The sequence below is a fragment of the Mirounga leonina genome, unplaced genomic scaffold (assembly GCF_011800145.1).
Source record: "Mirounga leonina isolate KUSES-001 unplaced genomic scaffold, KU_Mleo_1.0 Mir_169, whole genome shotgun sequence".
Taxonomy (NCBI): domain Eukaryota; kingdom Metazoa; phylum Chordata; class Mammalia; order Carnivora; family Phocidae; genus Mirounga; species Mirounga leonina.
The window spans coordinates 19,466,500-19,494,094 of record NW_023270431.1 but is presented as its reverse complement, the minus strand read 5'-3'; the positions used below and the strand labels follow the sequence as shown (position 1 = coordinate 19,494,094).

At 39.9% G+C, this 27,595-nt stretch overlaps 1 protein-coding gene and 1 long non-coding RNA gene across 3 annotated transcripts in view; one reads left to right on the top strand and one right to left on the bottom strand.

Annotated features, from left to right (window-relative positions):
• Positions 1 to 17,208: 17,208 nt before the first annotated feature.
• On the bottom strand, positions 17,209 to 19,079 carry LOC118017429. The gene is made up of 3 exons (XR_004681146.1): positions 19,040 to 19,079; positions 18,396 to 18,555; positions 17,209 to 17,636 (listed from the first exon to the last, which is right to left on the bottom strand). It is a non-coding gene; the product is annotated as an uncharacterized LOC118017429 (long non-coding RNA).
• A 767-nt stretch (positions 19,080 to 19,846) lies between these two features.
• DCBLD2 (discoidin, CUB and LCCL domain containing 2) overlaps positions 19,847 to 27,595 on the top strand; it is a 90,616-nt gene continuing 82,867 nt past the window's right edge. The window contains exon 1 of one of the 2 annotated variants that reach the window (XM_035015198.1): positions 19,847 to 20,523. In XM_035015198.1, the coding sequence (XP_034871089.1) occupies positions 20,319 to 20,523 (205 nt within the window). In that variant the 5' untranslated portion in view covers positions 19,847 to 20,318. The remainder of the gene's footprint in view (positions 20,524 to 27,595) is intronic. The other variant, XM_035015197.1, reaches the window with a different exon arrangement.

Sequence of the window (27,595 nt, the reverse complement as noted above, 5' to 3'; positions counted from 1 at the left end):
AGGAAGGAAGGAAGGAAGGAAGGAAGGAAGGAAGGAAGGAAGGAAGGTGAAGCTTTGACTAATTCAAATTTTCTAGAGTGTCCAGGAGGTCAGGATATCAGAATGAGCAAGAAGACCATGCCAAAGATGAGGCCTTATGTAAAGGCTAGTTAAGTTGGTTTTTTGTTTTGTTTTAACTTTGTCTGGAAAGCAGAAATAATAATGCCTAACTTATTAGAGATCTAACTGGATAACATATGTTGAATGCCTGGCATAAATTAGAAGCCCAGGGTATTAGTTCCCTTCTTCCTCAGTCTCTAAGGAATTCACAGCTCTGAAAAACCCTAGTGTTAAATGAGTGGTATATGTCACTGGTTCAAGGATGGACTTTGGGACCACAAAACTTGTATTCAGATATCATTAGCTACATGACCATTGGCAAGTTACATAATCTCTCCATGCTTCATTTTTCTTTCTACAAAAGGGTATAACAATACTGCATACCTCCTAGAATTGTTGAAAAGATTAAATGAACCAATAAATGTAATGTGCTTAGGACACTTCCCGGTATATGGCAGGCACTATAGAACTGCTATTTTATTAATAGTATGAGAAGACTGATTGGGATTGATGAAAATTTAATTTTTTTAGGGAAACATGAGTTCCAGAGGTAGGGGAGAAGGAAGAAGAGGAGATAGGAGAAAGAAAGGATGGGAAAGGGAGGGAAAAGGGAGAGAGACAGAAGAAGAGGAGAAGACAAAAGTATATTTAGAACATTCTCTTTCTTTTTCTAAGAAGTTGAGAGAGAGGAGCAATACTGTATCAGACAGGATGCTTGAAACATGAAATGTCTCTGGTAATAAAATCTTAGAGTATTTTTGTTATTGTTGTTGTTTGGAAGAAAAAAAGCAGGTAATGAGGAAGATCCAGAGAAAAAGGTTTTCATAAGGAGTGAGAATATAGGTAAAATGGACAGCAAACGGAGAGGGATAAGCTGTTATACAGCTGTCATAGGCCTTGTGGATTCTGTTTCAGAGAAGAGAAATCATGAATGATAGATAAACACTTTATTTATTTCTTAGTTCTCTGGAGATAGTCCTTGCTGCAAGAGTATCTTTCAGGGGCTCCTTAGTGACTGTTCCCCTGAATGGATTGATGTCTTTACAGTACAGATTATGAAAATTGGTCTTGCTTGGTCTCCTTAATGCATAACCTTTTGGTTTCTTTTTTAATAATTGTTGGCAACTAACTCTGCATGACAGCACTGAACACTAATACCACTGATGATGATAAATGGATGGAGGAATGTGGGATGCATTGTACTGAAAGAGTAAGACATTATGTCTATGTAATTGTTTCATCTCCCTTAGGATAGACAAAGTTCAGAGAAATGTGAATATGGATGACTCACAAGACATGTTCTTTGGGGTTACCCAGAATTCATTTCTCTAATTACATGAACCTTTTCTGCCTTCCTCACTCATCACCTGTGCAGTTGGGGGGTACAGAGCATCTTGGCAGGGCAATCAACCACTTCATGTGCATACTTCTATTTATTGCAGCATCTTCCCAAAGCCAGAGCACTTAAAAACATTAAAGTTGCAGGAAAATATTCATTTGAAATTGGGCTTTCAACATTTTTTGCAAAACATACGTAAGTAAATAGTTTAGAAATTTCATCTTAAGTTTCATTCTTTCAAGTTTAATGGCAGTGTTGCCCATTATGATGTGCTAATATGAGTTTAGGGAAGCCTATACTAATTTTATGTCTTTAAATTCACAATTGTTTGAGAAATTTTTTTTTTTTTTTTTGGATAAAAACTACCTTTGAAAAGCCAAATTCCTAAAATAACTTTGTTGGAATGGCATTTCAATTAACATCATTTCCCATCAGATGAGATGTTCAACAAAGAGTCATCCAGACACTTCCTCAAACTTCTGTTGCCTGGGAGCTCATTGCATAATGAGGCAGCCCTGACCACTGTGGAAGACTTTGAATATTTCGCTGGTTTCTTCTCAGTCTTGAGCTGAAATATTAACTTCATGACCTCACAGACCATACCTCTTCCTTCTGATGATTCTTGGAATATCTGAAAACTGTTATTACCTGGGCTCTTTGACAAGTTTCTGTCCCATCTCATATGAAGTGGTCACTGGACTGAACATCATTTCACTTATATACTAGACATCTTGAGTCTGATAGTTTATTTGTAAACTCTGGCACTAGACTTAGATGAAAAATTCCAGTGTAATCTATTGGTTAGAGTAATCAGAATACAGTGGAACATTTACCCCCTTTTTGTTCCTCACCTATGAAATAAGAATTAAATGAGCTAATATACATAAAGTACATAGAAGAATGGATATAGTAACTACTAGACAAGTATTTGCAGCTATGATTTTATGTTCATCTATTTTTCCCAGCATTGTGTCATCTGTGGACTGATTTCTATTCATTAACCCAAGTGATTGATAAAAATGGAAAGAGGATAGCAGCAAGGACACACCTATAGAATTCCCTCTCAGAATTCATTTTAAGTTTGAGTTCCAAGAGTAAAGTGGACATTTGCCTAGCTTTCTGCCTGGAACATTGGAAAAAACAGCCTCACACAATCATGGGAAGGGCTATAGAGAGAGAGCAGCATGGCAGATCTAGGCAATAGAGGGCCATAAGTTTCCATCTTCATCCTCCCAAGTTGTCCAAGACCTAAAGTGATATAGAGAGCATTTGAAAGTTAATGTGGGCTCTGAGTAGAATGTAGGTTTAGATGAGAGTGCTCTAGAAAGAAAGAAAGATAATGTGCCTAACCAAGGTTCTGCAGGCTAGAGAAGGGGGTGCATATCAGAAAGATGCAGGGTGACTAGTCTACCACTAAAGTTTGGATTCGGACTTAGCTGTGTCTGCAGATTGCAAAGGCAGGGGCAGAGCACAAGCTGGGTTGGTGCCTACAGATCATTCATTTACTAATTAAGTAAGAGTACTTAATCACTCCTGCCAAGTACCAAACCGAAAGAGTTACCTCTGGAGCAAAAGACTAGCAAGAGGTTGATCAAAATCTAAAAGCAGACACCTTCCTCCCCAGTGATGCCTTGAGGCAGTTGTATTATATACCATCCCAATTGCACTTCTTGTGTACCTGAGTTTTTCTGAACTACTGTGATTACATAAAGTGTGTATACACTATGCAATTAAAGACCTCCCTACACACACTCCCTAAGTTTCCCACCGCCACCTCTTTTTGTATGATAGTGCTCTTTCATCCTTTTACCACTTTAAAGGGTTCAAGGGCACTCCAACAATTGTATTGGAGTGAAAAGCACCTATTGTTTAAGCACTGTGGATGAGGTAGAACACACAAATACATCATGTTGTCCAGTTATACTGAAATGGCTTTACACATTAAACAATTCACTTACGCATTCCCTGTGATCTCCATTTAATGTAGTATAAACTACTGGCTCTCACACTTTGAGGGTCACTACAGATACAATTGGTTAAAAGTAAGAGAAAACCTCATTTAAGCTCATTTAGATAATAACATTTATTAGTTACAGGAGAGGAAGTTCAGATGTAGGTCAGGCTTCAGGACATTGTTGAACCATTGGCTCAAGAATGTCTTGAGGATTCCAGTTTTCTTCATCTCTCTATTCCTCTCACACAGTGTCAGATTCATCCTGTCATGGCTGTAGGCTGGTTTCCAGGCTGGGCCATGTGCTTCTTCCGACATGTGCATTTAGAGGAAGAGCCGCTTTTCTCTCTCAAGAGTCAGAGAAAAAGCTGAGTGATGGCCATATCAGGTTTGTTTCTCAATTCTTTCTAGTATCAAACCAGTTATTGCAAAGGGGCATGGGATTATTCTTAGATCCAGCACACCTCCCTAGAGGAGATATTAATTCCCCAAATTACACCATTGCTACACAATGAGGGAGCCATAGACTGATTGTTGGGGACTTAACATCCACCACCATTCTTGTTCAATCTGAAGAGAGGAATGGAGTCTGCTCCCAGAAAACACAGATATACACCAAGTTGTTCACACAATTTCAGAGGCCTCACAGGGCCTCCCGAAGCGCACTGATAGCTCCTCTAGGAGTCCATGGACATTGGAGCTATGAACTTCTCATCTAAACACTGATATATGGAGTGCAGTCATTGTAACAGTATGCCTTCTTTTTTTCTTCTGGGGCCAGAAATTACCACTCTTCTCCGTTTGATCTCCAGAGAAGCAAGGGAATTGTGTATATGCCAGGATTGCCTTTGGTCTCAACCTGACATGGAGTCAATTCCTCCAGGAGTGCCAGCTTCATTCTTTCTCCTTCCTTCATTTTATACTCTTCTTCCAACTCTCCACATACTCCACAGACCCTCATCTAGTATTCAGGTCACACTGATCCTTCCTTTCTCTTTGCCTTAGGCTCTTCCTTAAAAATTATCTCCTTAGTTCCTACACTCTGCATCTAACTACTACCCCAGTGTTTAATATACAAATCTATCAAGCTCTTACTGTGGAGTAGGCATGCTAATCTTTTTATCTACATTAAATTGTAAAATCTTCACAATAACCTCATAGGGAAAGTAATATTTGCCTTGCTCTAAGATGAGGAAGTTGCTGCACAGAGAGATTGGTTAGCAAGGGACAGAGTTGGATTTGAACCCAGATTTTCATTTCATTATAGGTCATATGCTCTTTCTGCAGCCCCATCACATCCCTAGACTTTTTATGTTCCCCTTATGCCTTTCTCAATCTCAGTTCTGGGCATGACAAAAAAGACACTAAATCCCCAAAGAAGTTCTTATTAAAGACCTCTTAGCATTTTAAATATTTCAGATCTCACATTTATATGAAGTCATGAAAATACTGGCTCTTAATCCAGAGCTCACCCTTCAATTCACAGCTGCTATATGGGAGGGGAAACTTCATCCTGGTTTTTTATTTGGTGCTCTCAAAAAAGGGAGAATTTGTTTCACCAATCACAAAATTAAATTTTTTTTCTACTGCTTCTTGAAATGCCTTTTTTAAAATTTTTTATTGTTATGTTAATCACCATATATTACATCATTAGTTTTTGATGTAGTGTTCCATGATTCATTGTTTGTGCATAACACCCAGTGCTCCATTCAGTACCTACCCTCTTTAATACCCATCACCAGGCTAACCCATCCCCCCACCACCCTCCCCTCTAGAACCCTCAGTTTGTTTTTCAGAGTCCATCGTCTCTCATGGTTTGTCTCCGCTTCTTGAAATGTCTTAATTTGACCCAGTAATCTGAAATACTTGGCTTGTGATTTTTAAGCAAAAGACACAACTATTTTCTACCCCCTTTTTAAGTCATAATGCTCTTTGACACTCTTCTTTAGTTTTTCTAATCTTACTCATGGAGACCAATCATCTTCTGCACATTCCAGTCAGAGGAGGCAGTTCACAGAGAGAAACAATCTTTCTATAATGCTGTTATTATGATGAGAGACAGAGCTCTTCTTTCAAAGCCGTTTGCTTAAAGTAACCATAATCACAATGCGGTTCTGTGAAGCTGATAACAAAATCAAATATCTTTCTCTCCTTGAGTCGGAAAAAATATCTTGTTATTTTTGACATGTATATAACTAACGTCCACAAAACTGAATGTAACACACCTCTATGTAGGGATGAAACGGAAAACTGAAGCTTGGGTATCTTCGCAGTATTGGGACTGCACTCTGATGGAATGACAGAGTAAGTAAAAGAAAAAGGGACTTTGTAGATGGATAGGGGAAAGGCCAGGGTAATATTAAGAAGCGTTGAGCAAGTGATATGGCACAGCTCCTATTACAGCAGATGCCAACCTTAGGCTTGGGACAGGGTAGAGGCCTCCAGCCACACCGAGGGTTAGCAGTTTAGATGCTAGAGGGTAGGCAGGTCTGGAGAGTCTTGGAAGAAGTGCCACGAAGTGAGGTGCATTCAGGGACATTAGGACAATGGCTACTTATTTACTGATGTAAATATTCCAAACATATCTTCTCCCTTAAAGGTTTGAGCCTATTGCATATCAGCTTAGAGAAAGAGAAGGATAGGTGATCTGATAGCCCAGGGTGCCCAGCACAGTCCCAGTTTATACATGTTATTCCAGTTTCATTATCAATATCATCCTTGTATTAGGATGACCATATAATAATCTTAAAGTATCCCTGATTGGACAATATGTGATATAGCCACTCTAATAAGGACACAAAGACAAAATGTGATTCTCTTTAAAGCAAAAAGTCATAAGCAGGGAAAAACTTTGGTATCTGGAAGAAGCAAACAAACAAAAGGTAACAAAGGAAAAAACATCCCCACTAATCATCCGACAAAGACTGTGGATACATGAATGTTAGTTTTTGGGGTAATATAGGGAGTCAAGGACACAGCCAAAGACAGCGCAGGATAACACAGCTGCCAATCAATCCCATTGCCAACGTTCCAGGAAAAGTAAGAGCTGGAGGAAAGGCCAAAAACACGGGCAAACTTGGCAAAGAAACCCCTGCAGCCAGAATAAGCAAAACAAAAGACAACTCAAAGAATGGCCTGGGCTGCCTTGTATGGCCATGGAAGTTGTGCACCTCTCAGCAACAAGAGTGCCATCCCGCAGACTGTGATGTGAATGCCACTTTCTAGAACTGACCAGCTCACGGTCTCCACGTGGCCCTCTCAAAGGTAGCATTATTCCGGTTCTTGGTGTCCACGTGTTGACCTCATTGACCTAATTTTTTATATATACACTTTTTATTATTTAGATTTCTTTTTTGAAACCCTTACAATCTCTTCCACCATTTGGATGATTTGTGTAGGTTATATGCAAACAATTCCATGGTATTAATTATTTGGGAGCCTTGAAGAAGGGTAATCTCTCCATCCTACCATCAAGAAAGAATGTCACAGACTGCATTTTAAAAATAAGGGAGAGATGGGCTCCTGGGTGGCTCAGATTTTTAAGCGTCTGCCTTCGGCTCAGGTCATGATCCCAGGATCCTGGGATCGAGTCCCGCATTGGGCTCCCTGCTCAGCGGGGAGCCTGCTTCTCCCTCTGCCTCTCTCTCTCTGTCTCTTATGAATAAATAAATAAAATCTTTAAAAAAATAAAAATAAAGAAGAGAAAGTGATGATCAAAGATTCATTAGGGATTCTCCCACACTCCAGAACAATTTACGGAGTGCATACTCTTATCTGTTCACAGGCTGTATCACTTCCTTTGTATAATTTCCTTTTGCTTGACAAGGAGTGCAATTAAAGAGCATCACACATTATACAGTGGGCAAGGATAGTCAAGGAGATTGCATTTATTATAATCCTGATATCATTAAAATAGGCATCTTTCAAATCATCATGGAAAATAAAGATGTACTAGTATATTCCAAGCTCTCTCACAGACAGTGGGTACAAATAAGGGATTCATTTACATTAATACCCTCAAATTGTAATATCTTCAAGTCCCTACTTTCATTGCTAGAGCCAAATGGAGAAATTAAAATGTAAGTGGGGGATCTCAATGATCTAAAATGATATTTTGACAGTTGTCAGGAGCTGAAAAAAATTAGCATAGTTTATATGAGGGCTAATAGCTCTTTAGATCACACCCAACTTCATGCATTTGTACCATTTTATTCTTGATAGTGTCCTAACCTTTCAACCTGATGAGATCCTGTCCATTCTCAAAGGCCTTTGATATGAAGTTTTCCAAATCCCTTCAACAAAATGCAATGTCTCTCTCCATTACATCTACATCTGTTTCATGGTATGCACTGGACTGCACTTTGTATCATATGTATTTGTGCTTATCCAGTCATCTCTAATAAGCTCTAATAGAAGCTTATTAGAGAGCCATTCCTCACTCATATTTATATCTTGCTATAGTATTATGGACAATATCTTAGACATGTTAGAAATGACTTAATATTTATTTAATCAGATTAGGGACTAGGGAATAGCAGGCTCATATAACTCTATACTCAGCATTTATGAAACGACTGTTATATCAATTTAAAACAAAGTCTTTTTCAGTACAAATTCCTCTTAGAAAATGTCCAGTGTGGACCTGCTTTATTTTTGTTTCAGCAGGACAACTTCCCTCCTCCCATACACATGTATCAGTTAGAATCACATTTTGCTGTAAATAACAGAAACCTGAACACATAGACTTAAGTAAATAGAGGTTCATTTTTTATTTTTGTCCTATAACATGGGCCTTAGGACAGAAGCTAGTGGTAAATCCTGGAAAGAAGGGTGATACCTGGTATCTAAACAATAAGAGAATTTTTGAGTCCAAAAGAGTCACAGTCCTTTCATCTATACGTTATTCATTCATCAAACATTTATCACAAAACTACTGTGGTGCTATCTATTGTCAAGAGACACTAAAATTATGTAAAATCGTCCATGCTCTCTAGCAGCAAATAATTCAGTATAAGCATGTATGTAGGATGATTCACAGTTAAGGTAAGCTTGGATTTTAAGAACCCCATGATCTTAAAGGAATGGTCTATGGATTCCTTCACAACAAGATTTACAAAAACAAAAATCCAGCTCCTGGAAGGGATTCTCTAAAACCTTAAGCATATGCTAAGAGAATCCGAAAGTGTAAAGAGAGATCTGTGATTTCCAGCTAACTCTTGGTAGTTTATAGCATGCCATTTGCTCACACTATGGTGAAGTGTGGGTGGACTTCATGCAGTTGTCATAGCAAACAGTGCATAAAGCATGGAAGAGGAAGGGTGGGGGGCAAAGTAGAGATACAAGCATGATTTTTGACATAGGAATTGTCTCTTTTGGAGTTATGGTGTTAAAGGGTTATTCTAAGGTCTGCTGGTGGTTGAAAAGAAATACTATCAGGACTCAGTTAATTTTGTCACAAAATTCCTGTATGTTTCATTAGAAAATTTCATGTTTTCATCTTGCCAAACTGGCTCAGTAGAAATTAGCTTGCCACTTCTCAGGTCAGCTTGGCACCAAGTCAATACATGCTCTTGCCCACTTAGTAAGTAGATGTTAAAATGCAAACAGGGCCCTGAGCCACCAGGAATATGGGATGAAAATAACCACTGACCAAGCCTACCATACTGCAACCCATAGCAGGCCTAAGACAAAATTTAAGCAGCATAGACAGTAATGGTATGGAAGAATGTTCCAGAACCTCAATGAAGTTTCAGTGCATTCCATTTAATGTTTAGATAACATTGTGGCCTGGTCTTTTGAACTGTGAAAGCCAGATGGTGAAAGAGCACTACAGCCCTTTAGTTCAGTACGAAGACATGTATGTATGTGCTCCCCCAACTCCATTTTCAGCTCAGGTTCTTAAATTCCAGTCCTCTGCCTGATGTTCCCTTGATCTATAAAACTCTAGACTTTGTCCTTATTGATATACCTTCTTAATTCTCCTAATGTCATTTTAACATCATTTTCAGAGTGGGAGGAAAGAATAAATGTTTTTGTCGTCAATCCATAATTTTTAACTTGAAATTAATCTCCCAGATTCTCCAAGCCTTTGTGGGACTACATTATGCAAAGATGAGGCATGCCAGTATATTCTCTGAACACTGAATTCAACCAAACAACTCCAGAATCTAAGCTTGCGCACCTCTCAAAATATTCAAGGTTTGAATTTATTGACAAAATTTCAGAAAACTCAAGAGATAAAATGGACATTTACTAACAGTTTCCACAATAGGCATTTGTATCAAATAACCATTTTGTGACCCAAAAAATAGTGTGCTTTTATTAGGTGTTTTGTTGCCTGCTGGTGGAAGGCTTTGGAAAGAATTTAGGTCACTGAGTGATATAAGCAAAATTCCCAGAATAACTACGGAGGCAGTGTGGTCAAGTGGAAAAAACACGAGCACTCACATTAGACAGGCCTGGAGTCTCAACCCAGCTGAGTCCCAGGCTAATCACTGAATCAGTGTTCCCATGTGTTAATAATTATACTTACTTCACTGAAATGCCACAAGACATCAATAATATCACATGGGTAAAATGCCAAGCAGAGATAGAGGCTCACTAAACATGAATCCCCTCCCCTTCCTCTTCTGGCCACAGTCCCTAAGCATGGGAAGTGGCCAGCATTAACGTACATGATTCTTCAGTTGCTACAGAAGAGTACCTCATTCTGGTCACAAACAGCCTTCTGAGGAATCCTGGTGACAGGAAACTGTGTACAACTAATTCCCACCATGAGAAATTGTAATCACTGTGACAGGCAACCTGCTTACTCAAGACAGAGGGGCCCATTAAGCAAGCACCACATTTGACCTGTTGCTGAGATTTAGACACTGTCTGCATCTGGGCTTGCTGCCCATTGCTCCTTGTGGCTGTGAATCAACATTGTGACAGAGAGGGCACTGGGTCAACTACATTCCATTAATGGTTCAAAGTGTTTCATTTAGACTCTTACAGCAAAGGAGAAGGAATATGGAAGATATACAGCTTAGGATGGACACAAGCTTGGCGGAAATAGACACATAAGGATTTTTAAATGTAAAACTGAAAAAGCCAAAAACCCTAATGAACTCACACAGCCTCGTTGTCAGAATTAAATCTTCTAGCCCAGTGGTTCTCATATTTTTCCTACCATTATTGAAAGGAGGCCATGAGTTTCCAAAAGGGGCTCTCAGAACTTGGAGAACCCCATCAGGTGATTCGGTTGGTGCTCATCTCAGCAGAGTAGCTCATTTTATTCCATAGTGCATAAAATTATATCATACTTTTTATGCAGCTTGTTTTTAAATCAATTTGGAAACCTGATGGGGAAAAATTAACATTCTTTGGGTAGGGTGTAGAATTCTGAGCTTCTTTGAATTTTTTGAAAGGACATTTTACATTCTCAAAATATCTTCAGATTCTCTTCGAAATATAGTTTTTGTATTGTCTTCTCTGACACACAGTTTTCTTATTGTTTATTAGCTATATTAAGTCCATAGGAGCAACTTTTTTTAAAGACTTTATTTACTTATTTGAGAGAGAGAGAGACAGTGAGAGAACACCAGCGGGGGGGGGGGGAGGGCAGAGGGAGAGGGAGAAGCAAACTCCCCACTGAGCAGGGAGCCCAATGTATTTATTTGTTAGAGAGAGAGAGAGCGCACAAGCAGGGGGAGTGACAGGCAGAGGGAGCAGCAGGCTCTCCCCACTGAGCAAGAAGCCCAATGCAGGACTCTATCCCAGAATCCTGGGATCATGACCTGAGCCAAAGGTAGACGCTTAACCGACTGAGCCACCCAGGCACCCTCATAGGAGCAACTTTTAAAGAAAAATATTTAGAGGCTACTCACTCTACTTTTCATGAATGTTGACTACCTCTTGTATTCATTTAGTTTGGGAAAATAAAAGTGAGGGTTATTTCATATGATAGAATGGAATAAGACATACACTTATGAAAATGATTCTAGGACCAGGAAAAATTGGGTAAAGAAAACAAATTCTCTACATGCCAAATATATAGACATAAATGTTGGGAAGTACCTTTCAGGAGAGAATATATGATTACAGATGGGATTTGAGTATAATATTTTAACCTATCTTCAAACATGGCCCATTTGTTTCATTTTGTTTTCCATTAGGGCACAGATGGTGTTTAAAAATTCATTCTGGGCCATGTCTAACTATAATTTCTTTAAATGGACGGCTGCCATAAGTATGCATGAATGACTGAGTTTGGAGAGAATTTCAATTTAATTATACACACTGTTGTAGTTATTATTAAAACAAAATCTGGGTGCTGATTCAGCATGGCTTTCTGGTGGGGACATTATTTTGTAGGTGATTTGATTAATTCCACACATATGTGGCTGTCTAATGGCATCTAGAGTGGATATATTTCAGCTGTGATAATGAAATACTTTCTCAATATTAGTTATTTATCAATATGAGAACAATAGCAAATGACAAAAAGACTAAAGTGAATCCCGAGTTACCACTTTTACAGTTTCAAATCAAACAGCTAAACAAATAGTTAAATTGTGTCATGAGATGGAGCTGTTACTATCTGAGGGTCTTCCAAATGAGTGCTAAGTAAATAGGAAATCCATGAATTTTTGTTACTACATGACTACTTGTGGCTCAGGAATATATGTCTCTTACCAAGGCCTGCCCTCACCCTCCATCAAGTCAGTAATATCAAATATACTGATTACATGAACCAAAAATGAATGCACATTCTTCAGACCTACAAATGGGAACCAAGCATTGATTTAAAGGGATAACCGGTAAATAATGCTAGATATGTGGTGAGAGAAGTCTTATTCAAAATTCTATGAGCACTAGGCATATACAGTCCTTCAAGGTTTGTTTTGTTTTTAATTAGCTAGGTCAGGGAAATTATATTCTTCTTCATTTACCTCCAAGGAGTTATCTTGGTCTGCAATGAATCCTTTAGTAAAATCTCTGACATTTTTACTTTAGTGCAATATGTTAACTATGAAGAAATGATCTTATAGATCAGTCAAATGTAAAGTATTGCTTATACTGGCATTAAAGCCTGATTATTAATGCAGAAGCTCATGGAAGGTAAGGTTAATCTGAACAACATATTATTTCCTTTTAGTCCATAATCTGCCATTTTAAAATCATGGTTAATAGAATGCCCACAATAAAAAGATCTGTTTAAAGGAAAATGTAGAATATATTCTGCATCTCATTTATATCTTATTGTGTTGAAAAGCAGGCCAACAACTAGTCTGTGAATGTGACATAAAGAAGATGATATACTTCTTTGTTTCAAAAACCTGAGGTATTCCTTTTAAACACTGCATTTCCAAAGCCTTGCTATTATTTAAAATATTAGTCCCTATTTTATCAACTTATTAAATTTAAAGGATCTAAATTAAAATTTAATTAAAGGATTCAAAGGAAGAGTTGCCTGCATTTTAAAAAAATCCCAATTTCTATTTCCATTCTCTTGGTTCTTAGAAAATAAAAAGTAGAATTATTGTACTATGATTTGCTTATCCTAGTGTAATAAATGTCCGCTGTCTGGATGATTTCAAATCCTCTAGCTTGCTATGGTCACCGCATCCTTTTATATTTAAACAAAATTGTTCAAGGGATATGGGTGGGGGGATGGGTGAAATAGGTGATAGGGATTAAGGAGAGCACTGTGATGAGCACCACGTGATGTATGGAAGCGTTGAATCACTATATTGTGCACTTGAAACTAATATTATACTGTATTACACTGATTGGAAATAAAAAAACCAACAAACAGGAAAACCACAAAATTGTTCAAATATCCCTACTTACCTAGGGATGAAAGCTTCTTGTTAAGAGGATGGTGAGCAGCACGAAGGTTTAAGCTTCTCAGAACCTCTGGTTCTAGGAATCTCCTGCTATTTCTGATCTTTTTATCTCTGCTTTCATTTCACCTCCTGAGGACACTGCCCTCTTCCATGAAGAATCAATAAGTTGGACACCAACCTGATTGTCCCCTTCACTTGTAAGACCTCCTTCCCCAGAGTTTCATCCAATCAAGGCTTTTTAAAAAATTAAATTAGCCAACATATATAGTACATCATTAGTTTCAGATGTAGTGTTCAATAATTCATCAGTTGCGTATAACATCCAGTGCTCATCACCTCACGTGTTCTCCTTAATGACAATCAAGGCTTAAACTGTAGTAAATTTAAGGGAGAGTTTGGGAGAAAGGCTGGGGGGGGGAATGTTACAACATAGCACATATAGCAAACAACTAACAATTTTTTATTGGATATCTCTATCTTTCAAACCATCTTTGCATTCTAACCACTGGGGAATTTTTACTGTTTTTCACTTCCCTTGAGCTCCAGCTTCCAGCCACATCATGACCAGCGTTATGTCCTCTGACCTCGCTCATCTCCTTCCTGATAAGGTTACCTTCCCCACTCCAAGGTCCTGTTTGCTTCTTTCACTGAACAGATCTGGGGCTCTTTATCCAGCCCCAGTTCATAGAGGCATCATTGGGCCAGGGTTAGGGGGCATGAGGGTTATTTTCCAAACTAAGCTCACCCTTGCCCTCCTGGTCAGCACAGACAACACTTTCCTAGGGATGAATTCTCCAGTCATTAGCTGGTGTTTCCTATCCCTCCTACGTTAGGTAGCTCTTTCAGCATTGAGGACTTAGAATTTGGCTGCAAGATGAAAGCAAGCAGGGGGGTGCCTGGGTGGCTCAGTCGTTAAGCATCTGCCTTCGTCTCAGGTTATGATCCCAGTGTCCTGGGATCTAGCCCCGCATCGGGCTCCCTGCTCAGCGGGAAGCCTGCTTCTCCCTCTCTCACTCCCCCTGCTTGTGTTCCCTCTCTCTCTGTGTCTCTCTCTGTCAAATAAATAAATAAAATCTTTAAAAAAAAAAAAAGAAAGCAAGCAGGGACGCCTGGGTGGCTCAGTCAGTTAAGCATCTGCCTTCGGCTCAAGTCATGATCCCAGGGTCCTGGGATCAAGTCCCACATCCGGCTCCCTGCTCAGGAGGGAGTCTACTTCTCCCTCTCCCTCTGCCCCTCCCCCTTGCTCGTACTCTCTCTCTCTCAAATAAATAAATAAAATCTTTATTAAAAAAAAGATGAAAGCAAGCAGTGGATAATGAGAATTTGGAATAATTGTCAAACTTTGAACCTATCATAAGGTCCATAAATAAGGCAATTGAGGCCTGGAGAGATTAGGAGCCTTGCTGGAGGTCATAGAGCACTTTCAAATGGAAGGTGGATACAAGGGTCTGGTCCAGAGCTGTTTCCATGATCTCATGAAACAACTCAATTTTTCAGAAGCCAAATAGCATTTCAGCTCTGTGTATTTAATTTTCGACTGTGTTGCCAGCAAAGGGCCCACAGGAAAGAATCCAGGCATATACCAGGGGAGGCAGGCAGCTACTGCAAACCTAAATCATATTATCTCAGATACTCTGGTATGTTCCCTATTCATTTTTTAGTTTTCTGTTGCCATTTATGAATATTCTTTCATTTCTAGGCATGATGTTGATGTTATGGAAGGCAGTTTTCACATGATTTTACTAAAATCTTTGGCTGCCTCCATTAGAGATAAAATACCAAGCTGAAGCTTTCTTGTTCTGATCCACAAGATAGGATCAGAGTTGGTTAAATTTTTATGTTACTGGTAAACCAAGGGGGTGTTGGTGGGGGTAGAAAGAGAAAGAGAGGGATGGTTGTAGTGGAGAAAAAGGGAAAGGGCAAATTATCAAAGTCAGTCATGTTGCTGAAATATGCCAAGAAAAAAGTATTTAACCATTATCTACTAGCAGAAATTAAATATCTTCTATAATAAATTAGGTTCCTAATAATTCTGTCTTAAATTTGCTGTACTACCTAAATAGTTTACAAATGTTAAGAAAACATGAATAATAAACCCGAGAGTTAGATTTGAATGAAATGATTAACTGAAAGAAGCTACAAGATAAAGAAAAAAAATGTATCCAAACCACTTCTGTTGAGGAAAAGGAAGAATGTCTCCTCAGCAGAATTCAAACATTTAGCAACAACCTTGGTTGCAAACATTTATCCAAACAGTCAACAGGACAAAGAAAATGCTCCTGTGAGAACAGTAACCAGATCTGAGGGCTCTGGTCTTTGAAGTTTAAAATATTTCCCCAGAACTGCCACATTCTTCTCTCTCTCCTATCCCACTGGAAGATCACAAAAGTAAATTCTCATTTGTTTCCTCTTTCTGTTATCCTGCCAAAAATACACACTCACTGATAAAGCCCACCAGTGATTCATTTCATACCATCATCCCAAGGTTTCCAGTATAAATGTCATATTAAATGAGTCTCTTCTGTTTTATTAATGCCTAACAGACATCTAATAGCAATGATGGTGCCAATGATTCTTACTGGATCATACCATTAAAACCCAGATGTTTCTGTATGAACAGAAGCAAAGGCACCAGCCCCTGGGTTCTTTCTCTCCATTCTCATTTCCTTAGCAGTGGCTGAGCTGGGATTCATTTGGAAGCAGAAATAGCAGGCTGTAAACATTCTTTCCATATTTTCATTTACTCTATAGGTCAATTCATTTTCTGTATTCCTCCACTCATTATTGATTAAGAGAAGAAAAAGAAAGAAAGAAAAAGAAAAGAACAAGAAAGAGAAGACAAAAATGGGGGGAAAGTCTGGTTAATTAAAATTTAGGTGAAGACTATATTTAGGGACACCTGGGTGGCTCAGTCTGCTAGGCATCTGCCTTCAGCTCAGGTCATGATCCCAGGATCCTGGGGTCCAGTCCCACAGGCTCCTCGCTCAGCAGGAAGCCTGCTTCTCTCTCTGCTGCTTCCCCTGCTTGTGCGCTCTCTCTCTGACAAATAAATAAATAAGAATGTTTTTAAAAAAAGATTATTTTTAAATTTCTTAACATGGAGCAAACAAATGTAAATACATCCAAACAATACACATTTTAATTTCCTGGTATTTCATATATAACTGTCCCATGTGTTCCTTTCCTGAAGCCCTAGTCTTCCCCAGAGACTTCATCCAAAGCATTAATTCATTTACCAATGAGTGCAGATGACCATGGCTGCTACTGGTCCTAGCATATGTCAGTAAACTGTTGTGCAATGAAGACACGGCTCAATTTGTGTTTTCTCTGTTTGGCTTGTCCCCAAGGGAAGCTCTAAAACCCATATCTGTTTGAAACTCTGTAGGAAGGAGCTGGGACCTGGGCTTGCCTTCTGGAAGCACTTGAGCTTCTGGGAGCCTCTAACTGTTACGATGATGGCCTCCTCCAGACCTATCCATTTTGGGTCCTGATTAGAATTCCCAGTTCCTACCTAGCCCAGCCATCTGAGCCATGTGGGTAAAATGATTCTGGATAAGTATTGCTCCTATTGCCTCTGCAGATGTTAACCCCCAAACACACCCAAGTCCCAGAGGTAAGGAAGATGACTAAATTGGCTAAAGCAACATGCAGGGAGTGAGTAAGGTAAACCATAATTCTGCGCGATCCAGGCATTGTCCTAGAAATGAATGCCTGTTATATTACATTGGCCTGTGGTCCCACAAGGAGATTTTCATCATCACAGAGCAATCTTGTCATTGTTTTTGCAACTCAGTAAAGTGACAATGCTCAGGAGTGGGGAGGGAATAGAGACAGAAATAGCATCAACCACCTCCCACATCTGTGTTATATCTATAATTCCCCTAGACATATAGACTAGGATCTCCAGAGATGTTCTCTAGCCAGACTTCCATACTCTATAGCGCCAAAGCAAAACCCAGGAAGCTGAAGCACAGAAATATGGCAATTGTCATAGAGTATCAGTCACCAAGAACTTTTGATTTCACCTCTTTAAATAGAACTCCAATTTGCCCCTTCCTCCTTCATCCCTTTCCTGCCACTGACCTCATTCAGGAGCTCTTCACTACTCTATTATCCACTTTTAATCACCCTTTAAAATACCAGACAGTCAGTAAAACAGGGATGAAAAACTGTAAGTACTCCTACCTCTTACTTTAGGTATTTATAGTTGGCATCTTTTCATCCTGTGTTATCAAGGAGTAGAGGGGAGTATAGGCCAGGTTTTGCCTGTTCCAACAAGGCTTCTATCACGCTGAGAGTTCACAGGTGAATCCTCTGGTCTGATGCAGTTCCATGTAGTCAGCAGAATGCCAGCCTGAGATTCACAAGATCTGGCTCTGTCTCCATTTCTGTGGCCTTAAAGTCATCATTCAGTGCCCTACGAAAGGAGTTGTCCAAAAAACAAGATGGGTTGTCTCAGGGAGACTATTACTACAAGTCTTAGTATGTGACTGACCGCTTGCCATGTTAGCACCTCATGTTTGACATGTCCAATACTGAGCTCATGAACTTATCTTCTACTTCCATATCCAACCAGACCAGTTCCCCTTATGTTCCCTTGCTGTGTGAAAGGCAATGCTCCTGCCTAGAAACCTGAGCATCTTCCTTGACTCTTCCTTATTCCCCACATCTAATCAGTCACTACATTCATAAATATCCTTCATGTCAGTCTCCCCTGTCTAAGCCCACTGCCCCTACAGTTCAGGTTCACTGTCACTGCCTTTACAAGTCACTGAACCAGTCTCCAGATGAGCTCTTCCTGGCTTCCAGTTTTGCTCTCTCTCCAATCTATTCCCCACCCTCCTGCCTGGTTGAGTTTTCTGAAATAAAAATTTGATAATGTCACTCTTTCTTAGAACCCTTTAGCTGTTTCTCAGTGTTAGAAAAATAAAATCCTGACTCCTTAGCCTGTCTTAGATCTTGCCCCTATCAACTTTTCCAGACTAGTTTTCAGCTCCTCCTATCAAACCAGCAGTAGTTAACCCCATCGAGTTCCCTCAACAGGACTGACTCTGGTGCCTGTGAGCTAGCCTACTTTGCCTGTAGCTTCAGATCACTTTGTGCTTTTATTCGAGAGGAAGATCACTTTCCTCACTTTGTCTTTTTATTCAAGACTCAGCTGGAGTTTCATACTCACCATAAAGGGTTCCTTGAACTCCTTCCACTGTGGTACTAGTCTATACCTCCAAAATGGCACTGACAGCAATGATCTTGTTCACCTCTCCCACAGAATGTAGGCTCCTCCTCTTGAACTTCTTATGTCCATTGCCTACATTAGTCCTATAGCATGGTAGGGTCTAACAGACATCCAATAAATGCTTATTGAATAAATTTGTTACAAGAGTTTAATGCATGAGGGGTTTATAGTGGAGTTGAACAAGATGACCTTCAGAGTCCTTTCCAACTCTTAGCTTTTCATTTGAAGATACCAGTCCCTTCCATGGTTTTGAATAGCACATCCATTTATTACTCTTACCCATAACTTCAAGGCACTCCTCAACCTGAGCTTTAGACCAAAATGTCCACCTGCCTGTTATAGAACTTCCAATACTGGATGCTGAGTGAGCATCTCAAATTCAGTATGTCCAAAATTAATTCACTTGCCTATACAACCGGATTCACCTTTCCAGTTTTCTGTATTTGTTAACGACACCATCCTCTTCTTGGGGGCCCATATGAAAAACATCCAGGATGGCACCTTTTTCCTAAACCAATCACTGCCTACTCCTGTGGATTCCCCTTTCCCAAATACCAGTTGTTTTTGTCACTGCATTTACTTACAGTCTCCATCGAATTGCTGAATTGCTCGTGACTCTAATTAGCATTTGTTGCACTCTTGACTTTCGTGATGTATTTCCATCTCTGTACCAACACTAGATCCTGGAAAGATTTCTGTATTATGGCTGTAAATCCCCCAAGTCTCAGCATAAGGTTTGCAAACAGATAGCAGGTGGTCAACAAATCGTGGTAGAATGGCTGAATGAATGTTAGGATGTTAGGTTTAAACTGCTTTGGGGGCATGGATCTTGTTATATGCTTTTTTTAATTTTTTTTGGTCCCGCCCCCAATATAGTAGATATAGTAAAAGGCATAGGAAACAAGAAATACGTATTTTTAAAAATTGAACACTGTATTTTTTTATTTTAACTCGGAGTTGCTGCAACAAGTGGTTGTTTTTTTAAAAAAAAAAAAAAAAAAAAAAAAAGCTCTATTTTTTTGTAAAAGGTTTCTTAGCCTCAGCTCCCAGCTAAAACCATCCAGGATCCTGGTTTCCCACCCTTTCCAGTGGCCTGATGTGAGGCAGGGGAGGAGCAATGAACAAGCTGGGCCTGAAGAGCAAGGAGAGCGGGATCGGGGAAGTCCCGGAAGTCACTGACCAGAGCAAGCGGCTGCCGAAGCGACATCAGCTTCGGCTGCGGTCCCAACAATAACAGGCGCGCGGGCGGGGCGGGGCTGCCGGGGGCCCGAGCTTGGGGGCGGAACCCGGATTGGGGGAGGCGGGTGGGACGCTTTGCTAAGGCTGCAGGGGATTGGAGGAGAGAGATGAGGGGCGGTTGAGCTCAAGGAGTGGGCAGGGGAGCTAACGGGCCGACCGAGGAGAGAGCGTGTTGATTGGGAGGCGCGGAGGGAGACGGACCGGAGCCAACTGGGGATTGGCCGTGGCGGGCCGAGGAGGCGTGGTCAATGCGCGCCAGAGGGAGAGCGAGGGAGCGGGCGGCTGGTCTGCCTGCCAGCTAGCCGGAGTCCCGGGCGTGTGCTGCGAGCCGGGGTTGGGTTGAGGAACGCGGTGCGGGAGGCGCGTCCCCCTAGCTCCTCCGCAGCCGCCCTTCGCGGCTCGAGTACCCCACTTCCTTCCCTCTCTTCTCCTGCATTCTGGTCTGGGGGTCTCGGGGCAGGGAGCTGAGGGAAGGAACTAAAGAGGAGGAGGCGAAAGCGGAGCGAGGGGCAGAGAGGGTCCCGGCGCGGGGCATAGCGCGCGCTGCGTCTCGCTCTCCCGCCGGAACCGCCGCCTCCTCGCCCGGGGCGCCCGCACTATGCAGGCGGACTGCCGGCCACCGCGATGGGGAGCCGGGCGGTGGTGAGAGCCGGGCGCAGCCCTCACCGTCTCCGAGTCCGGGCCGCGGCCGCCGCCCCCGCCCGGGCCGCGCTACCCCTCTCCCGCCCTCTCCCTCCCCGCTCCAACTCCTCCTCCTTCCCCATGCCTCTGTTCCTCCTGCTCCTACTTATCCTGGTCCTGCTGCTCGAGGACGCCGGAGCCCAGCAAGGTGAGTGAGTGGTCCCCGGGGAGTGCGCGGCGCGCGGAGCCCCAGGGATGGTGGGGGCGCAGGGGGAACCTCTGGGATGTCGGGTCTCCGGGACGTGAGCCGAATCTGCAGATGCGCGGGGGAGGTGCGGTGCGCTTCGGTGCCTGGCCGGACCTGGCCCAGCACTCGCTGCGTTGAGTGGCAAAGGTGGGCTCCGCCTGTTGTCCCCCGAGTTGGCGCGGCTTTACTTTTTGACAAGGCCTTTGGTTTTTCTGAAAAGAGAGAAGCGAGACCCTGCTGTGAAGGCCTCCGTTTTGGTATTGGATTCTTCTGGGGAAAATCTTTGGGAGGAAAAAGAGAAGTTTTGGAGGTGCGACCCCTAAAGTTAGGCTACACTGATGGACAGAGTAGAGAGGCAAGATAATTACATAGCATCTTAAACCAATTAAAGGCAAGTGGCGATAATTACCTTTGTGAAAAGTGCTCAAGTTCAAAAACGAATGACATTGATTCTGGTTAGCTTTGAGTCTTGGATTCTGGACATGCCCTTTATGATACCTTACGGTTATTCCTGTTGGTGGTCTGGATTGCCTGGGTCAGACAGTCTGACCTAAGGCAGCGTGCTGTGTTCCCAGATGGAGCATTCCGAGTTGAAAGGGTAAGCCCTTCCAGAAAGTGACAAAACTTTTTTTCCATCCACAGTCCTTGAAATACCTATTTCAGAATTGAGCAAAACTGTTTATTGAATAATCATCATAATGGAAAGAGAATGCAAGGCTGATTCCTCCTCCGCCCTTTAGTACTATTTTCAGGCAGCGAACCGCAATTTTTGAATCAGTTTGGCATCAGTTATTGAACACATTTTTCCATTGCATTTCCTTCTTTATTGCAGTGAGAAGGATATGGGTTGGATTGTTTCTTATTGCTGGGAAGATTTTTATTTTAAGTTGATCTCCATGTTTAAGTCCAGCTGAAATGTTGCTCTCATATGGTTTTCAGTAAAGTGTGGAATCATGGCCATAAGCCTGTCATTATGAAGACGCTGAAACTTTGACAGGCATGTGGAAGTACAATCTAACAATAAAAAATATATATATTTGGCAGACTAATCTCTTTTAGCTCTAGGCACATTTCTACATAGTGTAACTTAAAATTTAGATGCTTGGCATTCAGGTTTTTAGTTAGATCATCATCTTAAATAAATTCTTAAACATCACTTAAGTGTGAAATCCTTCCCCCCATTGAAGTTTTAGACTGTATGCTTGTATTTTCCTTCTAGTAGAGAAACAAAAAACAACAAGAAGGCTTACATACAGCCAGCACTAATTGGGACTGACTTTGTGGCAGGCACATTTCTAAGTGATGTATGTGTATTAAGTCAGTTAATCCTCACCACACCCATCTGAGATAGTGTTATTCCATTTCAAACATAGAGAACTGAGACACAAAACATATAAGATATCTTGATATAGAAAGGAATGTAACTTCATAAGCAGAATACTGTTTTGCTTATTTCTAGACTGAGAGTTTTTATATGTTTGTAAAAAAATCTTTGAACAGTATGGAATCAGTTATATGTCTCCCCACATGAGGCAGTTGCCTTAATTTTCAGAATTTCTCGAACCTGGCCTAATTAACATGCAATATTATCTTATTTTCTTTCAAGGTGTAATTTCAGTTTTTAGCACAGCATTAACAAATATATGGTCTCTTTCACAGTTATGTCTTATATAAACAGTGTAGATTAAAACAAATAGAAATGATGGTGGTAATTTAAAAGACCTCTGATTTCTCGTTCATTTAAGTTGATTGGGTAAGTTTTGTTAAGTCATTTAATTTCTTTGTACCTCAGTTTTCTACACCAGTGATATGAGAATACATACCTATTTCGTAGCCTAACAAAAATGAAATGATAATATGTAGGAGTTTTGTAAATGGAAAAGCGTAATATAGCTATAAGTGATTATCATTATTAATTTTTAGTTTATGAGGTTGATAAATAAGAACCAGTTAGGTATATATCACTGGAAACTCAGGAATTGTGTGCGATTTCAATTCCCTAATTTTTAAAAATTACATTTTTTACCCAAAGGACCTTGATGCAGTCTGTAGTGGAATTGCTTTTCAACCAGTCTTAACTAATCTAACAGACATATGCTTCGGGTTCCATTGGTATTCCCTCACATAAGCTGGAAAGAAGTCTCATTTCAAAATGAGAACCAGTGTTTTAAAACACCTGTAGAATTTTTAATAATGGGAGTGTCTACATATTGTAGTGTTAAGTGACAAACTGGAGTTTTTACTTTATAAGAAATCTTAGGAAGAAGACTGAAAAGAAATAATAAAATAGTCATTGTCTTTTGGTGGTAGAGTTATGGGTAATTCTGTATGCTCTTCCAAATTTTCTGCAGTTAACATATAGTCAAAATATAAGCTGTGAAAAAATTTTTTGTGAGGTTTAGGTTTTTCTTTCTTTAGCCAGTCTAGGTAGACATGCATTTAATGTATATGCTAAAGGAGAACTGTGCTTCAGGAATTTAAAAAAAAGCTTTTAGACATCATCGTGAAGTAGCAGAAGATGTTACTCTCATTCCAGTTACAGTTGACCCTTGAACAACACAGATTTGAACTGCGCTGATCCATTTGTATGTGCCGATTTTTTTCCCAATAAATATAATAGAAAATTTTTCGGAGATTTACAACAATTTGAAAAAACTCGCAGAAGAACTGCATAGCCTAGAACTATTTTTATGATATTGAAAAAGTTAGGTATTATTATAAGAATATAGTATATAATACCAGTAACATACAGAATACGTGTTAACTGACTGTTACCTGTAACAGTTACCTGGTCAGTTTTCTGGTCAGCAGTAAGCTACCAGGAAAGTTTTGGGGGAGTCAAATGTTATAGATGGATTATTGACTATGCACGGGGAGTCAGCTCCCTTAACCCCTGCATTGTTCAAGGGTCAGCTATAATGCTATATACATAGCTATTCCAGATTTTCTGCTGACAGAGTGATTTTTCTTTTCATTTGGCTCAGAATAAAATTTATCATTGGTCTGAAAATTTGTCAGCCTTTCATAACAGAGATGTATTTTAACCAATATTATTTCATTTACTTATAAGTAGATTGTATTTCCTCACATTTAATTGTACTATGATGGTGTTTTAGATACAGCTTACATTTTTATACTTTTAAGTTCTAAGTTTGATGTTGAGTTCATCTTCAAAATCTTTTTATTGTTGAAAGCATTTTTTTTCTATAACACATCTGAAAAACTTAAGTTGGTCAAATTTATCATGCTGATTGCATGTTTGCTACTGTAATAAATGTATTTAATAAGAAGTTGAGAGTCTACTATGAATGATTCTGTGTCCCCGATTTACATGTTGACTAGAAATTTGTGTCCCTTCATCTCAGGAGCTCAGCTTCCTAGTTCATGTCCTGGAGGGCTTGGCTGCCTTCTGGGTTACATTATTATGTGAATGTGGTAAAATATCAGGGAATTAATTTTTACAATTTATTTTTTAAGATTTTATTTATTTGTTTGACAGAGTGAGAGAGAGAGCACAAGCAGTGGGGGCGGAAGAGGGAGAAACAAGCTCCCTGCTGAGCAGGGAGCCTGATGTGGGGTTCGATCCCAGGATCCTGGGATGATGACCTGAGCAGTCACTTAACCAACTGAGCCACCCAGGCACCCCAATTTTTACAATTTATTAAGACTGACTTGTTTATGCCTATTAATATGAAATACTTGTGAAGGTATTGATTTTTATTTGCTAATAAATCTATGAAACCAGTCAAGTTCATTCTTTTTTTTTTTTCTTTTTAAAGATTTTATTTATTTGAAAGAGAGAGTGAGAGAGAGAGAGAGCACAAGAGGCGGGAGCGGGAGAGGGAGAAGCAGACTCCCTGCCGAGCAGGGAGCCCGATGCGGGACTCGATCCAGGGACTCCAGGATCATGACCTGAGCCGAAAGCAGTCGCTTAACCAACTGAGCCACCCAGGCGCCCTCAAGTTAATTCTTAATCATTCAATTTCACAATGGTGTCAGAACTGATGTGTGGGGAAAACTTGTTTTCTGTCAAATAATGCCTTTATTTGGTTGTGATGTAGGTAAATAGTTTTTCAGTAATATTTATGAATTGTCAGAAATGAACACATCTCCCTTATGAACATTTGTAATTATTTTTAATATCAACATTAGGTTAATTTAGAATTTTCAGTTGTTTTTTCTTGGTCCGATAAAACATTAGGCCTCTTACATGTAGTTTTGTTCAGAGGCAAAAATCAAAGCATCCTTTTTCTGCTATATTTCTGATTAATTTTTCCCAGTGAAAATTAGAAATACAACATAAATTCCACATGTGCTAATGATTAGGTTTAAAATCCACATTTTTAAAACTTGTAAATGAAAAGTTAATTGTAAAATTATAGGTCATTGATTTTAGGTATATTTCCGCGAAGCAAAGAGGAAATATTATTTCCCACTGGAGATGGTTAATAATTCTGTCTGAACATCTCAGCTTCATTCTAGAAGACCAACATAAAAACAAAACAAAACAAAAAAAACCTTAAGATCGTGAAATTGGTATAAGTGAAAGTACCAGTGCTGCCATGAAAATGACAAATGAATTAATTTCCAAAAAGAAATTATGAGATTATAGTATGATGAGGAAAGGCTACATGTATATAGAGACAGTTTTAAGTTTAGGATTATACTTTACAAAATGAACCTAGGATGTGAAAGCTCAGATGGTAATACTGTGCGTTAATTGAATGCATGCAGATAGTTTCCATTTGAACTTCTTGATTAGTTGGAAGGATGTAGAATGATGACATAAAATTATTGGGATTAGGAAAAGCTTCATAGAGATAGTGAACTGTGATTGTTGAAATAAGAAGTGAGACAACTTGGCAGTTTTTCTTGGGTGGCTCATGGATTCAGTTTACAACCTTACCACGGCCTTGCCACTTTATTTTTTAAATATTGTACAGATAATTATAGTTGTTCAAAACCAAAAACTTAATTGATAATTACCCACAGTTCTACCCCCTAGTCTATCAACTTACGACTTTTATGTTTCTTCCTATTCCATATTCACACACCTACATAAAAATCTTAACATGGTTATAATTTTAATCGTTTGTGTTTCTGTAGACATACTGTGTTGAAATTAATTGTGTAGGCTAATTTAAGACACACAGCATACTTAAAAATACAGCAAAAAAATTCAAAATGTAAAAATTCATCAGAAGACATTATTTATGAAGTAATTATTGTTTGGAATTGCTATTACTTTAGTCCATTTGATTAAATTCTTCATTTAGGGTGGGATCTTTAAGAAGGTATTTCAGTTCAAAATAATAGCTTAGAAACCTACATAATGCTGATTTCCCAGATCATTATGTGGATTAAATCAATATAATCCACGAGGACAGAAAATACAGATATTCAAATAAACTAGTATTTAATGGATGCCAGTTTCCGCTGAAGCAAATGGGATAATGGGGTGATCTTAAAAGTTTGCTAAAATATTACCTACTCGATTAGCCTGCACTCTGAAGGATATGTAGTTGGAAGAAAAATGTTGGTTAGCTACTTGAATTATGGGGAAGACCGCCAAGGTGCAGTCTCCCTCAGCTGCTTTCTCAGAGTGGGCCAAGTTTCTTGCAAGGCTTTTGTTGAGCTGGTTGCATGCAAGTGTGCAGTCAAAACTGAATTGCTTGGTTGATCAAAGAAAAGATGCTGGTACTGTTTATCAACCTCTCGTTAAGAACTTGCAGCATAAAGTTGTACCAGCTCTGAGCTGCCAGGCATGTGTGCGCATGTCAGTACAGTCCTGAGACATTTAGAGTAAAACATTGTAATTGTTTATAGAGAACCCACAGTCTAGTTGGGGAAATAATTATCTTCAAGTTGAATTACAGATAAAAATAAGCAACGGAGGTTGCTTATTGCTGTGGGTTTGAAGGGAAGAAGAGCCCACAGGAAGTAGGAGAAGCCTTGCTGATAAAGTGATTTTGACTGAGTGAGCTTTAAAGGATTGATAGGTTTGTAGTCCACAGGGAAGACAGACATTTGAGAAGTGAAGATCACAGCATCAGAACAGCAAGGAGTCAGGAAAGCATGGGAGTGTAAAAGCCTGTCCTGGTGCAATGAGTAGCAAGACTCCAAGCCCCTGGTCTTGGCTTCCTGCTTCCTTCTTGAGCCCCATGCCTTGCTCCTGCCTAATAATTGGGGGCAGATATTGGCTGGTTGATTACTGCTGGCCATGGTTCTTAAGTACTGGGGTTCTGCCTTCCTGGACCCATGTGGCTGGCAGCCTCTTGATCACCTGTACGATACAATCCTAATTCCTTTGCATATTATACATGTGATTTTTTTCACAGTCTGGTCTCTCCCTTCCTCTCAATCTCATACTAGCATCCCTCAACTTTTATCTGTAGTTCATGTGTAAGACTGAGCTACTTTTTATTGCTCTAAAGTATAATTTCATGTGGGTTTTTGTGTGTGTGTGCGGTTTTTTTTTTTTTTTTTTTTTTTTTTGGCCTCATTCCCTATACTGACTTCTTTACATATGCTATTTTCTCTACTTAAAGAGAAAGGGCTCTTTCTTTCTTTGCATGGTAAATTCCTAATCTTCCTTCAAAACCCGTCTTGTGTATTATCCCTGAGAAAAGTTCTTTAACCATCATCACACACTCATCTCCAGACGGGACTTTTCAGTTACTTCTTTTCATTCATTACTCACATTGAATATAAGATATTTATTTGTCTTGGCAGAGAGTTTACTCATTTTCTTATTTCTAATACTTAGCATGATGTCGGTCATTCAAAAAATGTGAATCAAGAACCCATTTCTGGAGGGAAGGTGCTGCTCCAGCTACATGATTTGATGTTAGTCTCTGGGCATCTGCACACGCTTCGTGCTGTTGTCGGTTGTCTCCTCCTCACAGTGAGCAGTCCAGGCTGGGCTTCTCAGTGTCATGGGAGTAGAGCCCCCTCTTGAACCTTACTACCTACTTGCTCAGGGCCTAACATCCTGCCCAGTGTTTCCCAGCTGCCCTCTGGGAGGTAGACTGCT